General features: G+C 42.6%; 1 protein-coding gene across 1 annotated transcript in view; it reads left to right on the top strand.

Moving 5' to 3' along the window:
* Nucleotides 1-2347: 2347 nt before the first annotated feature.
* The window catches only part of LOC310854508 (LIM domain only protein 7-like), a 32263-nt gene continuing 12223 nt past the window's right edge, over nucleotides 2348-22387 (top strand). Inside the window, exons 1-13 of the mRNA XM_083759188.1 lie at nucleotides 2348-2492; nucleotides 6155-6225; nucleotides 6355-6424; nucleotides 7378-7484; nucleotides 8497-8527; nucleotides 10810-10923; nucleotides 11005-11164; nucleotides 12161-12311; nucleotides 16192-16239; nucleotides 16870-17002; nucleotides 17097-17413; nucleotides 18075-18246; nucleotides 21323-21910. Coding sequence (XP_083615314.1) covers nucleotides 2424-2492; nucleotides 6155-6225; nucleotides 6355-6424; nucleotides 7378-7484; nucleotides 8497-8527; nucleotides 10810-10923; nucleotides 11005-11164; nucleotides 12161-12311; nucleotides 16192-16239; nucleotides 16870-17002; nucleotides 17097-17413; nucleotides 18075-18246; nucleotides 21323-21910 — 2031 coding nt within the window. The 5' untranslated portion in view covers nucleotides 2348-2423. The remainder of the gene's footprint in view (nucleotides 2493-6154; nucleotides 6226-6354; nucleotides 6425-7377; nucleotides 7485-8496; nucleotides 8528-10809; nucleotides 10924-11004; nucleotides 11165-12160; nucleotides 12312-16191; nucleotides 16240-16869; nucleotides 17003-17096; nucleotides 17414-18074; nucleotides 18247-21322; nucleotides 21911-22387) is intronic.

Below are 22387 nucleotides of genomic sequence, written 5' to 3'. Positions count from 1 at the left end.
GGAAAAGTATTGCGATCTAGATTGAAACACCTGTATGTCTCATTTCTAAAGCTGAGCAAGAATTTGAGTTACTCTTATGTTTTTGCTACGAGAGAGACTTTAAGAGAGGTTTAAGTCGAGCACTTTGAGGTTATCTGTTTAAAATTTAAAGCCGCAGTAGTTATGGCTCCAGGTGCCACATTTTGAATGTACAGCAATGTACAGACTATAAAGATTAGTTGAGAATCGTGTGAGAATCGCGATCTCAATTCTTGGAGGAAAAATCGAGATTCACATTAAGAGCAAGAATCGCGGAGCACTACTGAAGACATGACTGTAAGTATACCGCGTATACCACCGCATTGCATAGACAGTATAGGATAGGTGTATATCGATTGAGAAGCTCATTGACAATCACCAGTCACCACCTCCAGGTCCAGGGATTTGAACCAGCACCCAGTCGGTCAGAAAACAACTTCTCTCACAGGCAACAGGCTGTATGGATGGAGGTCACATTAAAGCATGTACTGTATTAGCACTCACTAGACTACAAACTCCATAGGCCTGACGTCGACAATTCTTTTTTAAATCTGAAAAACCTCATGTTTCTATATCAGTGGTTCTCAATATTTCATGTCAAGGACCCCAAAAAGTATATGTAATATGCCACCGACCCACTGAGAAAACTGACGATGGTAGCGGTGGTCTCAAAAACATAAGGGAAACTTTGACAGGAAAAGGCTCGCTCACCGTATAGAAAAATAAGTAAAACTCCTTAGACTGAGACTTTTATCATGCTTTTATGGTGCTCTGTGCTCATGGTGCAATTAAAAAAGCAAACGTTTCGGTCCTCAGACCTTGATAGCACTGACGAAGGTCTGAGGACCGAAACGTTTGCTTTTTAATTGCACCATTAAAATATCTGAAAATATGTTGTTCCAGGGACCTCCCAGAAGCAAAGATTTGAGGTAAAAACGTTCACTCTGAAAGAATACATATTCAAAGATTTGCACCACATTTTCATGATTAAAAAAAAATAGCAGATCTACAAGCTCGTAGTGTGGCATGAGCTTGTAGATCTAGTAACAGCCTAGGCAGGCCTAATAACTCTAATTAAAGAATATTTTGTTGGATAAGATTTTGTCCACAATTCCATGCTGTATATATATGTTGGCACCATTAGGAGAGAAAACAGGCAAAGATTTATCTAAATAACAATTATTCTACATTGTTGTACTTTTTTTTTTACAATTGTGTAAACTTGTATATATTGCACTGTTTAACACTACCGGTAATTTAATTCTTCAGAGCCTGAAACCAAATGGACCCTTGGTTTTCAACCAGTGGTCGAAAAACACTGCTCTATTCTACAGAGACACATCATGAACCTACCACATACTAATCATGCAATATAATAATTTTCAACAGCCAAGCTACAGTCAAATTCTGAAACAAGCATACGCACACTATTTCGCACACGCGCGCGCGCACACACACACACACACACACGTTCAGAATGGACGTCACCTGTCTGACAACTATCTTATCATAAGTTACACTCCGTTTAATTACACTAATAAATGTATCATGTGACTCAATTAAGTGACTCAATGCCATGCACGCCTGCCCTGTTGTTCATGGGAGGCGTCGAGCAAATTCCTATAAACAAACTAACTAACTTAAAGCTACTGCTGCATGCCACAGCTACACCAAATGTTAAAGCAAACATTACTTGAAGAGACAACTAAAAAAAACACAACTTTACTCACCTCCTCTCAGTTCTTCTCACAGACTGAGTGGTGTTACTGAGCGACAGCCATGGAGATGGTTTTAAACGTGGCGCGGCTGGCTCCATTCCCTCCTGTCTGAATGTCAGGGCAGAGCCATAGAGTAAAACAGAGTTACGACATTGAGGGTGCAGAAAACGAGTCAACAGCCTGGTCACGTGGTTCATGTACACTCGCGCGAGCCTGGCCCCATGAAGTGAAGGGAGTTGTCGTAACTCTTGGTGCGTTCGGAAACAGCGCACTGAGCGCACTGTGTGTGCAATGCAAACTAATAGGCGAGTGCGCTCCCGGTGCGCATTTCCGAACGCACCCTTAATATGGCTCTGCCTCTGCACAGAGAGTGGGTGGAGACTTCAACTTTATTATCCAATCAACTACAATTAGAAATGTCAATAAACTGATGGGTTGAGACCATAGAGGTTGAGACACCATTGGCGTTTGAGTTGCAAACAGAATCAGCAGGAACTTATCCTTGTGGCTGTGCATAATCAGCAGCACTCGGTAGGCAATGCCAGTCTTTTCTTTGTGATTAGTGACCAAACAAACAGGCATTAGGCAATCCGGAATATTTTGTATTTAGATTATTTCATTTTTAGGTGAAACGTGACAATTATAATCGTGTAGACAGCCGGCCTACTCCATCAGAAAACATTTGTCATGGAGTGGCGTGAACACACGAGCGTCAGCTGTGTGAATGCCTTCAACGAGGCTCAGCGTTGGATGGAGGTAAGTTGATTTGATTAGGCTACTTCAAACTTAATTGAGTCCTTCATTTCATTTGTCCTGCAGGATGCAACTTCATTCAGTTAGCCTGTTTCTTTTTAGACGGATGAATTGTGATGCATGGGAAGCTGCCTGTCGGTGTGTAAGAACGTTTAATTGTGTAAACGCGCTCAATTTGAATTTAGCAAGTGATAAAGCCTCTACTCAACTCCTTCTTGCCTCATCCTTTGTTGTGGTTGTCTCGAGCAGCACTAAAATGCAAATGCACACTGATAAAATGTAAAAAGGGTTTTCCATGCTTTCTTGCATAAAGAAGTCCTGTGTTCTCATTTGCATACATGTACAATATATGACTGCTGTGCTCATAACGCTTTGGTGTATAACTCATCACAGCCTTCTACAAAAACCTAGGTGTAAAGTAAGTAGGTAAAGTAACTAGCACAATGGTAACAATGAACAAAGTGTTCAGCAAAGTTCCAAGCATTAGTTTTGCACAAAAAAGTGGCTATGGACAAACTAGGGGTCAAACTAGAGGGTTTTCATGATTCTGAATCCATTCCAAGCATTAGTTTTGCACGAAAAACACTCCTTGGGCTTAAAGTCCATAGCCGTCATCACAAATGTGATGAGGTCATGGAATGGGTTCAGAATCATGAAAACCCCCTAGTTTGGCCACAGGGATTCACATGGAATCGCATATTTTCTTTTCCCTCTCCTCCTCTTATTATGATTTCCTGTTTTTTTGGCTATAAAGAAGTGTATATTTGTATGTCTCTAAATGTTATGATGAATTGAACAAGGTGGACCCTCTGCTCTTGTAAACCAGTCTAGTGCTTTATTGGTCGACGGTCATCCACTCACAGTTAACAGTTTTTTGTATTGAGTTGCGCTTGAAATATACTGTAATTCTGCAAACTGTTAAAGGACCTATAACATAAAATTCAACTTTTTCAATTTATTTTGTGTTTCTGGGGCTCCCATGTGTGTTTTCTATCCCCACAAATAACCAATTTTGAACAATCAGGCTTTCATGTCATATGGGTGTTTTAAGGGAAATTGCTCTCAGGAACAGCTCGACTGATTTTTGGCCTCATCGTGATGTCATCAATGTCACCCTACTTTGTATAATTCCTCCTCTTCTTCAGTCTTCAGTTCCAAATTTGCATTTCCACTTGTTTACAATGTCCACCATTGTTGGCATGGAATGGAAACAAGCCTGGTTTTATCTAGCATCAGTATTATAATGACTAAAATATTAAATAATCTGCATATCAGCACCCCCACCACCTCAGGACATTGTGGTACTGCAGCTAAAACTGCTTTCAAAGTCCAGAAAGAAATGACAAGGCCTGGTTATATCAGAGTGGTGATTGAGGCTCAAACCATTAGAAATAACTTTGAGGGACATAGACAATATGATTATTAAAAGCAGTTTTAAAATGCATGTTATTTGCCCTTTAATAAATACTTAGAGGAGAGAAGATATAGAGGTCATACAGAAGGCCTATATGTAGGCTACTGACGCACACCATTCTGATGTACTTGACTTTTATTTTTATTTATTGTCTTAATTGCATTAGAGCTATGGACCAGAGCTAATTAGTGATGGCACTGCACTGTACATCTCGTTGCAAATTGTAGCTCATACTTGTTCTTCTCAGTAGGCTACGGAATAGACATTGTGTGCTGTGTGAGCTGTTCTGAACCTAAGTCACAATCTATGAAGCCCAACTTGTAGAATCTGGCCAGCACAGTACAGAGATGTTAGAATCTGGCCAGCACAGTACAGAGATGTTGTTGACAAATAACAACTTGTAGAATCTGGCCAGCACAGTACAGAGATGTTAGAATCTGGCCAGCACAGTACAGATATGTTGACAAATAACAGTCTAAACTCTAAATGTGGCTATTGTTGTAGTTTGTGTACCCAAGTGAACAGTTATGACAACAGTTTGTTGGCAGCTGGCCCATGCCAGTTTCAACCCTTTGTGTATCTTTGAAATGATTGATTAAAAGGATGAGTTGAAGCCAGGAAAGAACTGTGTGTCTGTGTGTGAGAGACAAAGGCCCAAGGGAGAGTAGCCCATGAACTATGGAACAGTTAATAACCCATGGACCCACATCACAACCTATGCTTGGCTATATTGCAGTGCACTGAAGGACTCGTGTCTATGAAATGCTACACGCTGTGGCCTATGCCAACACTAGAATAAGCTAAACCCATTGTTTTACTCTATATAATTGAACACAGTTTGCACATTTGTATCTTCCATTTTATGTTGCTTTATAATGTAGCTTACAGGTAGCTTACAGTACATAGTTTACAGGTATCCTACAATGTGTCAAAGTTAACCCATTTAGGCCTGACATCAAAATAAAATAAATGGCATTTTCGCGATTAAAAGAAATAGCAGACCTACAAGCTCGTAGTGCGCCACTCGGTGGCACGCTATGAGCTTGTAGATCTGCTATTTTTCAATAGCTAAAGTATAACATAATGCTTAGTTAAAACACCAAAAGGGGTTCCCGCCCCAAAATGGTTAAAGCATGTGTTCACTTCCTTTTTAAGACATGGGTCTGATCAATTACAATTGTAAAAAAAAAAAAAAAAAATCTAAATATCAAATGCTTTTATGTTTAAAAGGGCTGTGAAATGTGTTTCATTGTGTCTGATGGCAGGAGAGAAAAAACAATCATTTAAATCTATCACTGAACTAACTCTTCTGTGACCTTTCATCAATTGCCAGTAGTTATTCATTTGAGCGACCCGTACGTGGTCCCTACATGTGCCACAACATGTTTATTTATGCCCGTACAAGACCTGCCCTTGATGGACAATAACCAATGTGGCTGTAGAGCTTTGACAAGTGTGTTAAACCATATGGCTGTAATCTATGGAATCGCGTTGTACCGGGGCAATTGTTTATTGAAATGGCCAATTAAAATTAGGTTTTGCAAGGGGCTTGGAAGGGGGTTGTTGTCCACATACCGTAGGCCTTGTATTATGTGTTGTTGCATTAATGTGGACTGGATTTTCTGCATGAGTCCACAGAACCAGCCATGGCATGGCTGGGGCCCAATTGTGTGGATTCCTGAGGGAATTAATTAGTGAGAAGAATCAGCCGTTGGGGCTCAGTGTTTAGGCATAGGGCTGAACAATAACTCATTTTTCCCCCGCGTTCCCATTTTATAGCCCTTTTCATTTCATTGTCATTTCATTGTCCTTGATACTATCATGCTTAATTAGGCCTGACGTCAAACAAAAAGAAGAAAGATCTTCTAAATCCTTACGGTTTTCTGAAATACTCATTTTTCTATGTCAGTGATGGTCAAGAATAGCAGACCTATACGCGCTATGATCTTGTAAATCTGCTATTTTTCAATAGCTAAATTATAACAATGCTTAAAACACCAAAATGGGTTCCTGCCCAGAATGGGTTAAAAATTAAAATCATTCTAGTCTTTACTCTGGTACAGGTTCATTGAAGTAGAACTGTTGTGTTTGTGGTCACTTATTTTCCAGTTTTACGATTTTTAAGTTATTGTTGTAAGATCCATTTAAACAACATGGCTGTCTGTATTGCTGACATCTGTTGAATGCACTGACTGATACATTAATAGAAATAGATTACAGCTACAGTAACTGTGTTTTATATTGTTTTTAGGAAGTTACCAAAAAGTCTTTTGGCTCCAATGACTTCCGAGCTGCCCTAGAAAATGGACTCCTGCTTTGCGAGTGAGTGATGATCCACAGCTCTTGCATCTACAGTACAAAACAATGACCTAACTCGTGAAATGTAATTCCTGATTTGATGATATATATCATGTATACATACATACTCTCTTGTATTTGTTTTTTTCCAAGTCTGATAAACCAGTTGAAACCTGGAGTCATCAATAGAATCAACAGGCGCTCTACTCCCATTGCTGGCCTGGTGAGTCCAACTTGGGTCTTGCATGCCTTTTCTCAAAGTCTTGTACATGTGTACGGAGACAGCACCTTGTAAAGTCTTGTACATGTGTACGGAGACAGCACCTTGTAGCAGGGAAGTCTTAACGCATTGTGTGGTTTCCTGTGTAAGTTGGTGAGAGACAGTGACTCGTTTTTCTAGTCGACTGATCCTGAAACCGTATAATGGCTTTGAGACTTGAGAGGGACTCAACTAGGTTGTATCCAGGTTTTGATTTGTAAAATAAAGTCTAGTCTAGGCTGTATGACGGAAACATTTGAAAATTGAGCGAGCTGCAACAGTCTGGCAAGTTTGGCAACGTGAGACTAATCGTACTAGACCGGTGCCTTACCTCTCAGGAACATTACAATTTTAAATGCTTGTCTTACTAGGGCTGTACGATTTCTGCCTAAAAATAAAATGGGGTCTTCATCAGGGCAGCCCTGATCCCTTTTATGCCCATATATAGAGCTGGCATGTCTATGACATCAGTACTATGACATCATATTGATGGCAACAGGGTATTCCATGGGGATTGTATTGTTTGATATTGCTGGACAGACAGAGTTCCCACTCGACAATAGGCATATTGTTAAACTGTAGATCACCGCCTATGTGCGTTTGGGTTTGGCCACATGGAACAGTATTAAAACTTGATGTGGCTTCTACTTGGTTTTGCAAGGTTGGTTGTGCAAATCAAAAAATGTGCATTACAAACTGGGAAACTAATCTTAATTATCTAAGTATATGCCTTCCTTGTTTTTCCTTGCCTTTTCTTATTCTTTCAATGGTCACATCTCCTGAACTTGTTTTACTTCACCTGTTCTAACCCTCAGGATAACGTGAGTGTGTTTCTATTCTAACCCTCAGGATAATGTGAGTGTGTTTCTATTCTAACCCTCAGGATAATGTGAGCGTGTTTCTATTCTAACCCTCAGGATAATGTGAGCGTGTTTCTAAAGGCCTGTGAAAAGCTAGGACTGAACGAATCGCAGCTGTTTCATCCAGGAGACCTTCAGGACCTGTCCACTCGCGTAACACTCAGGTATAACTGGACACGGTACAGTATACAGTAGGTGTCTGAAGATGTTTTTACTTATCTATAATAAGAGGTCAATGAATGAATTATATTATTTTGAATATTGAAAATAAACATTTGAATTTGAAGATTGAGGCCTGGCAAGCTACAGTGCATTCAAATTATGCCGCTCCCTTGCTGTCCGGCACAGATGACTCCAACTCTCTTGAACCGATGCACTGACCGCACTCTGGAACGGGAATCATGCAACAACATCGAGCCCATAGACCAATGCATTCCGTAAACCTCCGGTTGTCCCTATGTGGAGCCTTCAATTGCCGCAATGGTTCCACAAGCTCCACCTGGGAAACGGTGGTACTGCAGGATCCGCTTGCGGCTCGAATGGCCCTCCTAAAGGCCTCATCGAAGGTTTTTGGGCTTCCTCCTCACAGAGGATGCAGGCTGGGGGCGCTAACCCATACTGCTCACCCGGGGTGCCGTCTACATTCCGGCTGTCACCCGTCTCTCCGGTGGTCACCAGACACCTGGTTGTCACATAGTCTATTCCTATGAGTCAATGTAGTCAACAACATGAACATGAGCCTGGCATGGCCAGAATAATATCACTGCTTAGATATTGGTCTGGAATCTGTGTGGAACCTGCATTTCCAAAGAAAAGCCTGATAAACCAGTTTGCATTCTCGGTCCTGATTGGTCCCTCACTAGTTGGGAGGGAGTGACATCCAATCACAATTGATTGGTTCCAGACACTTTATTTTTTGTTTATATATTTGCAATGGTAGATTCGTCTGGTTTCCAGGCTAGAGCTGTTCAGGCAATATTTTGACCTGCAGTCTGCAAGCATTTAGCGTTTGTGGAAGGAAGGCACATCCCACCATCATAAATTAACATTCTACAATAGTGGAATTAATCAATTAATAACCACTACTGTGAAAATGGTCTATATGGGTGTGGTCACCATTTTCACTAAAAGGACTGTCATTTCTGTGGTAATTTAATTAAATGTTTCACTTTTTAGATGCGAAGAAAGCAGTAGAAGACTCAAAAATGTAAGTAATGACTCTTATTTGTGCTTACACATTTTTTTTCACTTAATTTTTATTGAAGGAAGAACGGACAAGAAAAAAACAACTGACAAGACTATACGGAAATAAAAAAAATAAAAAGACAAAGTAAAAGAAAAAAGGCTGCATTTTTTATATTACAAAAAACATTCAATGAAATCCTATTGCAATATCGCTAGGCTGAGAGAAGAGATTCCACTTTTCCCACTTTTTTAGAATTTATCCTCTTGTAGTCTAAGTATGAATGTTAGTTTTTCCATAGCATACAGTTCCTCAATAATGTCCATCCATTGATCTTTCGTTGGTGGGTCCTGCTGGCACCAGTGTCGTGTGATTGCTTTTTTACTTGCTGCTAAGAGGATCTTGATTAAATATTTATCATGTATTAGAAACTCTTCAGGGATATTTCCCAACAGTAGAAAAGGAACAGACAGAGGTATCTCAAAACACAGAATGGTCTCCAAGGTGGACTGGATGCCAGTATTTCTGAATTTTAGGACAAGACCAGAAAATATGAGCGTGGCCGGCCCCCTTATGGCCACACTGTCTCCAGCATGGCTGATCTGTTTTCAGTTTTCTTGATTTAATTTTGGGGGTAATAAAAAATCTCGTTAGGGTCTTCCAACAGAATTCTCTCCACATTCTTGAATTGGTGGATGTAATTTGTGTATTGCACATGTTTGCCCATTCTTCTGATGTGATGGTAATCTCCAACTCTTTTTCCCAATTAGTTTTAATGTACTCTGTGGAATTGACCCTAGCTGAAACCAGGGCATTATATATACTGGACACTACTCTTTTGGACTCGTGCTTATATGCCTGAATAAAAACCTGTATGAGATCGTTTGAGGCCACCGGCTCGGATGCTTTCACCTCCCCCATAAAGTACTCTCGTATTTGGAGGTATCTAAAAAAGTCGCACATGTATTGTTTTAATGCTTTGCTTCAGAATGTAAGCATCAGTTTGTCCTTGAATTGAGGTTAGGAAAATGAGATGTCAATACAATTTGTACTGGCAGATTCATACGAGTTGAGTGAAGTGCATCCTTGCTGTTTGTGAACTAGAAGTGGACTTGTGTGTTACCCGGCTCGTGCTTCCCTAATAGTTTTGATAATAATGCAAGTATCCTAAACCACAATCACTGCACTAAATTAATGAATAAATAAGGAATTAACGCACTCCTGCTACTTTAATATTTATAATATCTAATGTATATATTTATCTGGTTTAATTTGTTTATCTAAAAGAATAGTCATGAGACATGAGATCATGACATTGGATATGAGATTTAAATAACAGACTTGTGTGAACATTTTGTAGTATTCTTTTTTTCGTCAGGTGAAACTTGACTAATGACGGCTCTTGAAATGTAAGCGAGCTAGTCATCAATGGGAGTCCCACCCCCATGCCGCATTATAAGCCAATGGGAGTCTGACGCCATACTCTGAACCGCCGCCTAATGGGAGGCTGACGCCATACTCTGAAACGCCGGCAGACAATCGTGTAGTTGTGACTAGCGACCTCGTCATGATTGCCTGCCTCCTAAGCTATGACACGGGGCCCTGCGGAAGGGCTGCTTTCACCCAACACCCATATGCACACACTGCAGTGGAGCACGGCTAATGTTAGGAGTAGAGATGTCCCTCCGATACTGTATCGGAAAAGTATCAGTATCGGCCCATATTTGTCATATCGGTATTGGCGAATATGCCAGTCTAACCACTGATCCGACACAGGGGTAAGGGGTTGATACTATGGCAAATAAAATGTTGGCATGTGGAGTTTGCTTTGGAGTTGCCCAAACTGCAAGTGCACATTATGAGTGAGGAGTCTGCTATAAACGCAACACTATGTGCGTTTGTTTCACTAATATGACTAATATTTCTTGTTTATTTCGCATTTAAAGAAGTGGCTGTCCAGCTGTCACACCTGCAGACGGAATTGACTAGTCTTATGTTCCTGCATCAAATTGCTTGAACCTTCATGTGCCAGATCAAATGTGTCTGACCATGTTCATTGTGTGGCTACAACAGGCCTAAACTCTACTCCACTACAACTGGCCTAAACCACATTGTAATACCAGCAACCTTCAAAATAGCATAGTTTGCCGTTTCCCAGAAGTACATCTTGGATATTACGTTTTTAGAACTATCCACTTTGTATTAACACAAATGAGAATTATGGCAGAGCCAAAATAATAGTAAAGGGTTTTGTTATCTAAAACAAAATGACAAAAAACTGAGAATAGTCTCTGGTTCTTTGTCAGGTTCTGATTACAGTCTACTGGCTGGGACGGAAAGCTCAGCTGGACCAGTGCTACAATGGACCTCATCTGAACTTCAAGGCATTTGAGGGGCTCTTAGGCCTGGCCTTGTCGAAGGTAGGTTTATTTTACAGGCTCTTGTTTGTGAGTTCATTGCTCTGCTATGTGTGCATCAATGCTCTTATCCCTTATACGCAGGCTTTGGAGGAGGACACTATGCGTGCCAAGGATGGTGGATACGAGTCACGGTTCCAAGGGAGAATCGAGGCGCAGCGCCCAAGATCAGACTATAGGAGACAAGACTCCATGGATAGTGTTGACTCCATGGATTCCCAAACCCTTCACGTTGGCCATGAAGGTAAAAGTTACTTGACATTTGCATCTATTACCGTATGTGTATTCTGTACACGTGAGCCCATAAAGCATTCTTATCACAATTCTACATGCACAGCATACGATGCCGGTTCAGTTTACCCCTAGTATATCAGCTTTTGTTTTTTATATATAAATTAATGAAAATATTATACTATTTTATACTTGTCGCACAAAAGTAGTGAATGGTGAGCTTGTAGATCGGCTATTCATTGCATCCATTGGAACACTGGGTGGGTTGGTGGGTGGTTGGCTGGGTGTCTGGGTATAAGCACGATTTACCCCTAGTATATCAGCTTTTGTTTTTTATATATAAATTTAATGAAAATATTATACTATTTTATACTTGTACTATTTTAACCCTTGTATACTGGGTTGGTGGGTGGGTGTCTGGGTATAAGCACAAAAACAGCATGGTTATTTTTCACCACCTGTGTGCAACCTAACACACACACACACGCACGTATTAAGTGTATATATGATGCTTTCGGGTGTGCCAGTACAGTACAGTAGAGGTACCGCCACACGGTAACTCGATTCCGGCCTCCTGGCTCACTTCACACGGGTGTGATTTTTCTTTTTATATGTCCTGAAAAGTAACATATTCAGCCTGATGGGGAAAATTCCTAGTAAATGAATCCATCTAATCTCCTTATCCCTAAATCTGAATGTGTTGTTCCTCTGAATACAACGCCTTCATGTTTATGCTCTGTGTGCGTAAGTGAGAGATTCTGTCAGGCTCCACACCGCGGTGATAAAGTGGGGTGAGAGGGACTCTGGCACGGAGACTCTTGGTTGTTAGAAGGTTGTCCAGTCAAGGTTCATCTCTTTCCTCTCCTGATATTTGGATATTTTTCCTTCATTTGCATTTGCTCTTCATCTCTTTTCCTGTTGTACATTTCATGCTCTTCATTCTAGTTGTTCGTTCTTTGACTTTGCTTTTGCTCTGTCGCTTCTTGTAATGTTTCTGTGTGGTCTCCAGGGTGCGGGAGTGACGCAGAGGCAGACCAGGGTTTCAGGATGGAGTCCACGCACCCGTCGGCCCAGCAAAACAGAACCTACATCCCGGCAGCACTCCTACGAAGAAAGCGAGGGCAGGAGAATGGAATGGGCTGCCCCAGCCCTCTCACTAGGTACAGCTACTGTAGCATGACAGTTTCAGATGTGCTGTTAACTTGCATAGAATAACTGACCTAATTGCATAGAATAACTGACCTAATCTGTTGAGGCCTATGTGTTTTCTTCTTCAGTTTGTAGTTAAATTCCTTAATGCTGTGCTTTTCTTACTTTATTTCGTCAAGAGTACACCGGAGTTGTACTGAACTTGTGCACACTGCCACACTTGGGCCAAGGAAGACGACTGTTTTTTTTAGTTTATTTTATTTTATGCAGTGAATAATTTGTGCAGTGGTTAAAAGACAACATACACACACAATAGGCACTCTACCTACAGTGTAAAGTTACAAGCTCTGTGCTTCTTTTATCAATTCACAAGTCCTCATCCAGACATGCAGTAACCAACAAAATGCACAGAAAAACAGATGGCAACTGTGATTAATTGTAAGTTATGCATCCCCACTCACACATAGCCTTTGTGTCAAATGCCACACATGCATGAATGCATCCTGCAACACATGGTCAGAGACTGTGTAGCAGAGTGGCTCACAGCCTCTGCCTGATGGCCTCAAAAGTCTAATATCTCCCCCAGTCCATAGGGATATATCCCTTTGGTCTAGTGGTTAAGATGTTGGACTTTCACACGGGAGGCCCGAGTTCGAATCCAGGGCGTTACAACTGCAGCATTGCTCATGACAGACTGTAAAGGGAAGAGAATCTCAACAAAGGCATTATATAAGTACATGCCAGGAGTTTTACACCACTGTAGCCTACAAAAAATGCTGTGCTACAGTTGTAGGCCCAACATGAAATACAAGTTAATTTACACGCTTGTTTTAAAGGCACCTTTTGATGGAACTCTGCGGAGCTCATCTTTACACTACAGTTTGAATAGAAATTCAGAACTTATACCTTTTTTTTTTTTCTTTTTTTACCTCTCTTCCGCCCACCCCACGCATCTGCACTTGTACAATTTAAAACAAATGACTTTACCATTTCTTTAGTAGCATCACGTAATCGTAACTTCTTTAATACAACATTTTTGTAGCGCTAATAACATTGCATTATCAACATGAAATTGTTGATACTAATACTCCAGAATGTGTGATTGGCACTTGGCTTTGATCACCATGCGAATGGTGTTTAAATGTATTGTTGGAATGCAGTTGTCATTTTGTTGCTCATTTGGCTCTGTATTTTGCTTACTGAAGACCAGCTGACCAGCTGGCCATAACCTTTCTCCTGCCAAGATCTTTTTCCAATTGGCCTGTGGTTACCAATATTGACGGTGACTGAGGACAAGCTGGGGCTGGACGCGTGGTTACCATGTTGACACTTTGACAGTGACTCTGAGGATACAGTTCTACACCTGGAGGCATAATATGACCTCGCCCGCTCGTACATTATGTTCACAATACCCTAATACGGTTGTCACGGTCATTACGTTTTACTTGACGATTAGTTGAGAGTGACGAATAACAGTAAGTCTACACTAATTATCCATAATGTATAAATTATGGATAAGGGTCAGGACGGCTAGGCCTTTTCGGGGAGAGGTCAGAATAAATGATGGATTTAAACTGTTATTCGTCACAATTGCTCAAATGTCATACAATACAAATTGATTGAGTTGTAATTTTGGCCTTGATTATTGGTACATATAAATAATCACACCCGTTTGCTCAGACATGAAGTAAACTCTCCATTCGTTGTTTGTCAATTGAATGCTTGTGTAAGACGCAAATCTACACTAATAGCTAATAGGAGGGATTATCTCAATTGCGACCAGGCCTGTGGGCCCCTCCGTTGAGCCCACAGGGCAGCTAAGCACGGTAAGCCCCCAGTAATGATCATCTAGGGATATTATGGGATTTCATCACACCTAGATCAGGCACAAGCTCGCCTAACTCCAATAACATTGCTCTGCTCTAATGTTTATTTCAACTTTTTAAATATACTGCAGGTGGGTATAGAAGGCATTTGCAAAAAAGGCTGCTATCTTGAGGATTAACCTCTACTTTCAATATCTATCTCGGCATGGAGATGGTGTGAAATGATTTAAACGCTTGCCATTCTTGAATAAACCCAACATAAATATACCAACTTTTTCCAGCAGCGAGGTAGACGTGACGCCTTCCCTTCTTCCCCAATTCTATCGGTCGCTCTCCGAAAGTGCTATCGATGACAAGCTTTTCCCGAGAGCCTTGTGCGAGGAAGACTCTGACGAAGAATACACAGAGGCAGACCCCGTTCTAGATGACCTTTACACCCGGCGGGTTCAGCTGAGCCACCATCAGACGTCCACCAACCTTAACTATGACCGTTATCTGCCCCGACACTGGACACCCGAGGAGGCCGTCCATGTGCGAAGGATTTTCCAGGGCTCCAGGAAGAGACCGTGGTATCGCAAACTGTTTGACAAGAGGTCTGTCAGTGTTGATTATTAAAAAAGTCTGCAAGTATTCTGCTATGCAAGGCGAAGAATGACAAAGTATGGAAGCAGATTTAACTTGATTAACCAATAACAACCATCTCCATCTTGTCCCTTTGGTGGTGCATTACTGGCTGCTACACTAGCACTGGATACCGCAAGAACCTGCTGTGTAATTTGTTTCTGTTGTACGTCTTGCATTTTAATTTGAGCTTTAGCTACTAATCCAACAATCACTTTATCCACATGTAAATGTAAGCTCAAGAGTTGAGAACCAAGAATGCTCAGTCTAACATTCTCACTCTGCATGGATTTGTTGGAATGCTTTTTTTTAATCTGTCAGCTTTCTACTGTTAATCTCTAATTTGTTGACTATTTATATTTTTATACTTTTCCTTTTTTTGATTATAGCCTCAAGGCCTCAGCTTCATCAATCGCTGAGCCATGAGTCATGAAATCCTGGGTTGAACTTGTGACACCTACAGTAGTTACAGTACTGCTGCATGAAACCTGTCTCCTGCAATATCTCAAGTGTCTCAGCAGACTCCCTTTTTGAATATGTACCCCCCCCCCACCCCAAAAGCCATACACCCTTTCACTCACTACCCAATAGATCCATACAGTTGATTTAAGGCCTAAATAATCTTGAGCAAGCGACACTGTTGTATGATTTTACTCTTCTTGTATGTACAGTACAGTACATACAACATGTTGCAGATATTTGTCTAAGACATGCAAATGGTGCTGCTGTTTATGTTATAGGTTATTTCATAATACTATTGCTCATACTGTACAAGCGAAGTTTCCCATTCCCTTTCTGTCTGTCTGTTTGAACCTAATCAGAATAGTTTTTTCCTAAGCACTGTATGCTCTGTTATCTGGTATTTCTACAGCCACCTTTTTATGACACTGATGCATGTATCTACTGTATCCAAATAATGAATGCTGCTGAGTCATCCATCGTTCTGATAACGGAGCAGATGACTCATGGAGTCCTCATGTGATCGCCATAACAGAATGTTATTGTTCTACCCTATGTGCTTTACCAGCAATGTGTGTGTGCTTTGAAATGGTGTCAATAAAGTGTCAGTTGAAATTAAGGTGCTGTATGTGACTTCATGCATGTGTTTTGAAAGCCTTTTTTAGTGTGGTTGCCAAACTGAATACAGTAATTGCCTTATTACTCGAGCCATATGTCAAATCAGGGTCCCTGTGACTTCATGTGGGTCCATACATCATCACACTGTACTTATGCAAGACTCAAATCTTGAAATTAGTCGATGCAACCACACTTCTAATATCCCAGAAGTGTGCATTTCTATTGTCTTTCAACATCACACCGGTTACCTACAGTACTTTTTATTTTTAATAGTGATATTGAATTGCACTGAATTAAATCTTGACATCAAAAAGGATACATCAAAATGGCTCTTTTGGTCAAAAGGTTTGTTTCTTTGGTTCTGTAGAACGATCAAACCCGGCACCCCAGCTCAGGTCAACCCTGGCTGGATTTGGTAAGTCTGAACAAATTCTTGAAGATTTTTGCTTTATTCTTCATAACTCTTGTTTCCTTCTCATAGGACAACTTGAACATTGAGAAGGATTCCTGAGTAGGTTGTGGGAAGCTGAGAAAGGCCTTCATGTCTGTGGTTGTCACTTATTGCTTTTCTGTCACATAAAAGCTGCATTATGTCCAAACTGGAATCTATATGTATCAAAGCCTACGACCTTATGTTCTTACCCAAGATATTAACGCTATACTATTGTTTATCGTTGACTGGCTGTACAATTTAAAATGCAACACAAATCTCGTAGCCTCATTACCTCCTTTCAAATGATGTCACTGTTCTGACGCCTAGCTGTTAAATGTTGCTCTTGGTTATTAGAATTTGCTTACGGCCATATTAAATGTTGGGCATCATCACTCTAATGTTATGCATACTTGAGTATCTTGGGAGGTAATGGGAACATGACTGCATGGTGTGTGTGTGTGTGTGGCCTGTAGGACTTCTGCATGTTTTATGCTTGCTATGCAACTTGTTTTCCAGAAGATGGTGCTGTTACACGACAAGTGAAATCTTAATTCACACAGCTTATGCCATTGACAAATTGTTGTTCAAAATTTTCTCTTGCGTCCCAACCAGGAGTAAATCATCGAGTGACATTCCAATGATGACTCTGTCTGTCCATAAAGCCTCTGGGGGGAACGCCCCTGATGTGAACACACTCAGCACAGGGGTCGTTGGCGGCCCAAGGGACTGGAACAAGTGGCAGGATGTAAGTCAACGTCGCTAAAGCTTAACTCCACACTGAATGAAAAGTAGCTTTCAGATTATAAATTACTTGTTTTATGTGGTTGTGTTTTAATTAGGAGTTGACAAAATGGAAGATTCGCCGCAGGAGCACCAGCTTGGACTTGTATAAGCAGTCACAAGAGCGAGAGCATGTTATCACTCAGATGAGTATCGGGGCCGTGGGGAGCCTCACGGAGACCGGAAGGAAGAGCATCGGGGCTGTGGCGAGCCTCACGGAGACCGGAAGGAAGAGCATCGGGGCTGTGGCGAGCCTCACGGAGACCGGAAGGAAGGGCATCGGAGCCGTGGCGAGCCTCACGGAGACCGGAAGGAAGGGCATCGGAGCCGTGGCCAGCCTCACGGAGACTGGGAAGAAGAGTGGCGTGCTTGAGAGGTCGGCTACGTTTGTCATACAACCTCTGAAAGTCTTTAAAGATTTGAGTATAAATGAGGCTTTATAATTAATCCATTTTGGGCGGGAACCCCTTTTGGTGTTAAGGATTATGCTTTAGCTATTGAAAAATAGCAGATCTACAAGCTCATAGCGCGGCAACTTGTAGGTCTGCTACTTTTTTTTTAATCATGAAAATGTGCCTCAAATCTTTGAATAACGGTAAATATTATTACAGAGTGAACATTTTAACTCAAATCTTTGCTTCTGGGGAGGTCCCTGGAACAACATATTTTCAGATGGGGGGGGGGGGGGCAGAGGCATATTACATATAATTATTTGGGCTCCTTGACATGAAATATTGAGAACCACTCATAAAGAAACAAGGTTTTTCAGGATTTAGCAGAATTTCTTTTTAATTCCGACGTCAGGCCTAAATCGGTTAAATATGATTCATAATAATTTTAACTGCCAAACCGCTATATTCTGAAGTGTATGTGGGTTAAAAATGGCTGACTTGCATGTAAGTTTGACCTGTTGGAGGATCCTGCAGTCAAGTGTAACTTGACACAATCACCCCCCAATCCCCCCCACCCATTTATCTCTGCTCTTGTGTCCATTCTTTCTTCCTTCCTCGCCTTTCCATTCATGTCCAATTCCCCAGGGACCAGCAGTCATCAGGCAGCAGCAACCCTGCCAACTCCCTTTACTCCACCTCTCCTCCAACATCAAAGCAGTCTCGTTCTGATCTACGACCCCGGACACGAGCTCTCTTGGCCCGCGGCTACGCCACCGAGTCCCCCTTTAGCCCTGGTGCCCTGCAGCCCCACACGCAGGTGAGTCACACAGTGCTGTCCTGCTGCAAACACATTAGTAAATAATAATTAGAAGATGTTTTCTGCTGGAATCAGACTTTCATATGTGCTGAGTTCTTGACATGTTTAACCTTTTTGTTTTTATGTTGGTTTATTATGCAGATTAATTCTGGCATCCCTATTTTGGGAATGTCATTATAGGTGAAAATTGTCAACTGTTCAAATAAATTCAAAAGCGTTTAGCAGATCTGCAAGCTCACGTGTCTTGACTCAGGGCACGTTGTGAGCTTGTATTGGGGTAGGGTATATAAGGTACGGTGACCAGATGTCATTGTGAAAATTGTCCCCAGTCTTCACCATAAGTCATAATGGTTTTTTTCAGTGGTTGCATAGACGTTTATCATGTTTTTTTTTCTTCTGAAAATGAATGAATGGGCGCATGCGTGCATGTGTGCATTGAAAGGTTCCTGGTTTGAGGGGCTGAATACCGTATATGGTCACCATATACAGTGGTCAACAGTTGACAAATGATGATGATATACACAGACAGTGTCGTAGGATGTATGCTCAGGCGAACACCCTCGCACGCAAGTTCACTGTGTTCAGAAGCAGTTAAGATTACTCTATTTAGAGCTTACTGTACACCACTCTACACTGCCCACTTGTGGTCAAGCTACAAAAAAAGCAAGTATTCAGAAACTTCAAGTAGCGTATAATGATGCCATGATAATTGTACTCAAAAAGCCTAGAGGGTGCAGTGACCCTAACCCTAACCCTAGATGGTGCAGTGACCCTAACCCTAACCCTAGATGGTGCAGTGACCCTAACCCTAACCCTAGATGGTGCAGTGACCCTAACCCTAGATGGTGCAGTGACCCTAACCCTAGATGGTGCAGTGACCCTAACCCTAGAGGGTGCAGTGACCCTAACCCTAGATGGTGCAGTGACCCTAACCCTAGAGGGTGCAGTGACCCTAACCCTAGAGGGTGCAGTGACCCTAACCCTAGATGGTGCAGTGACCCTAACCTAGATGGTGCAGTGACCCTAACCCTAGATGGTGCAGTGACCCTAACCCTAGATGGTGCAGTGACCCTAACCTAGATGGTGCAGTGACCCTAACCCTAGATGGTGCAGTGACCCTAACCCTAACCCTAGATGGTGCAGTGACCCTAACCCTAGATGGTGCAGTGACCCTAACCCTAGATGGTGCAGTGACCCTAACCCTAGATGGTGCAGTGACCCTAACCCTAGATGGTGCAGTGACCCTAACCCTAGATGGTGCAGTGACCCTAACCCTAGATGGTGCAGTGACCCTAACCCTAGATGGTGCAGTGACCCTAACCCTAGATGGTGCAGTGACCCTAACCTAGATGGTGCAGTGACCCTAACCCTAGATGGTGCAGTGACCCTAACCCTAGATGGTGCAGTGACCCTAACCCTAGATGGTGCAGTGACCCTAACCCTAGATGGTGCAGTGACCCTAACCCTAGATGGTGCAGTGACCCTAACCCTAGATGGTGCAGTGACCCTAACCCTAACCCTAGATGGTGCAGTGACCCTAACCCTAGATGGTGCAGTGACCCTAACCCTAGATGGTGCAGTGACCCTAACCCTAGATGGTGCAGTGACCCTAACCCTAGAGGGTGCAGTGACCCTAACCCTAGATGGTGCAGTGACCCTAACCCTAGAGGGTGCAGTGACCCTAACCCTAGAGGGTGCAGTGACCCTAACCCTAGATGGTGCAGTGACCCTAACCTAGATGGTGCAGTGACCCTAACCCTAGATGGTGCAGTGACCCTAACCCTAGATGGTGCAGTGACCCTAACCTAGATGGTGCAGTGACCCTAACCCTAGATGGTGCAGTGACCCTAACCCTAACCCTAGATGGTGCAGTGACCCTAACCCTAGATGGTGCAGTGACCCTAACCCTAGATGGTGCAGTGACCCTAACCCTAGATGGTGCAGTGACCCTAACCTAGATGGTGCAGTGACCCTAACCCTAGATGGTGCAGTGACCCTAACCCTAGATGGTGCAGTGACCCTAACCCTAGATGGTGCAGTGACCCTAACCCTAGATGGTGCAGTGACCCTAACCCTAGATGGTGCAGTGACCCTAACCCTAGATGGTGCAGTGACCCTAACCCTAGATGGTGCAGTGACCCTAACCCTAGATGGTGCAGTGACCCTAACCCTAGATGGTGCAGTGACCCTAACCCTAGATGGTGCAGTGACCCTAACCCTAGATGGTGCAGTGACCCTAACCCTAGATGGTGCAGTGACCCTAACCCTAGATGGTGCAGTGACCCTAACCCTAGATGGTGCAGTGACCCTAACCTAGATGGTGCAGTGACCCTAACCCTAGATGGTGCAGTGACCCTAACCCTAACCCTAGATGGTGCAGTGACCCTAACCCTAGATGGTGCAGTGACCCTAACCCTAGATGGTGCAGTGACCCTAACCCTAGATGGTGCAGTGACCCTAACCCTAGATGGTGCAGTGACCCTAACCCTAGATGGTGCAGTGACCCTAACCCTAGATGGTGCAGTGACCCTAACCCTAGATGGTGCAGTGACCCTAACCCTAGATGGTGCAGTGTAAGTGAAATGTTTGTGGCTGCAAGAGTCAATACTTTTCAAGCTGTTCTCCGGAACTTAATGCATAGATTCATGTGTCGATTGGATGAGTCTGTGAATAGCATCATCGTCAGTATAAATAACCCTTGGACGAGTCTGTGAATAGCATCATCGTCAGTATTAATAATCCTTGGATGAGTCTGTGAATAACATCATCGTCAGTATTAATAACCCTGTCAAAAGTTGCACTAGATACTCACTACTCTAGCCTTAGAAGACATTGGCTTAAAAGCTTTTATTTACAACTGTCACAAATGCCTGTCTAACATGTACATTTGGACTGTTTTTTATTGGATGCATGTATATTGTATTGTGTTTTGTATGTTTCTCTATGGACCCTGAGTCTGCAATAAAGGCATTCATTCATAATATAGGGTCTAGTGATTAAAGCTGCCTTTGGCCAGACAGTTATTTGCTTTATAGAACTTACTAACATCTGTCAAATGATACATATACCCACCCAGGGACCCGCTATTGGAGGAGCCATGCCTGCCGCCGATACCCCCATCTTCGGAGAGGGCATCCATTCGGCCTCCCTTGGCTCGGATGCGGCAGGAGTCACAACCCCTTCTTTGGAACGCCCTTTCAGCTCACAGACACACGTGAAGGCCCAGCCGGGACCGGAGCTTCCAAGCCAGATCTCTTCTCTGACTATAACATGGTTGCCAAACGGCCCTGCCACAACTCTCGTCGACGGCACCACAGCAGCCGTTACACATGGGCCTATAGCGATTACAGACGACAGTTTAAGTCACCAGGAACTCTCATCCGGCGGTCACGACTTCGCCAGTCCGCTTGGCCAGCCAGCAGTGGATCTGACCGAGGGGAACCTAGGGGAGCATCGAGAGGAGGCCCGGCAGACTTCCAGCAGAGGCCAGCAGGCCACCAACCTCTACAGGTACAGCTCCAGATCCATGTCCGGGTCGAGCTCCGCCAGCCTGCCTCGAGGTTTCAGACGGTCAGAGGGCTCCACCCGGCTGTCGGCTGCCATCACCGCCAGACCTTTTGGAACCAAGCCCTCCAGAGTGTCTTCATTGGCCAGACTGTGTAACGTGAGTTGAGCTTGAATTTGAAATAATGGCCACTGTACGCCTGGCATGCTGCAAGTATGCTCAATTGCTGTTCACCATACATTTTCCAAAGTGTTTGTATAAAAGAGGGCATTTGTGTGACACATCTTGTGTTACCTACAGTAAGTATTCTCTGATCCCCTTTCCCATTAATAATGGAAACACTGCTGCATCATTGGGTGACTAGTGTTGACTTACAGTACTACATGTACAAGCTCACAAAGTGTCACTCTCACCTACATGCACTTAGGTTATCACTTGTCACAGAATAGCAATAAAAATGCATAATTTAAGAAAGGAGAGGGTGATAATAATGACATTGTATTTGTAGTAGGTGCTAAATCTATAATAGCATTTCTATTATTGTGTTGCATGTTGATCCATTTAGGGGATGAAAAGATGTCATCACAAAAAAAGTACTGTACTTGCAAACCTGAATTTTCCTACAGATTATTCAGT

Source organism: Protomyctophum parallelum (genome assembly GCF_964188405.1).
Source record: "Protomyctophum parallelum genome assembly, chromosome: 2".
In the NCBI taxonomy this organism is placed as follows: Eukaryota; Metazoa; Chordata; class Actinopteri; order Myctophiformes; family Myctophidae; genus Protomyctophum; species Protomyctophum parallelum.
This window is presented reverse-complemented; position numbering and strand designations above follow the sequence as displayed.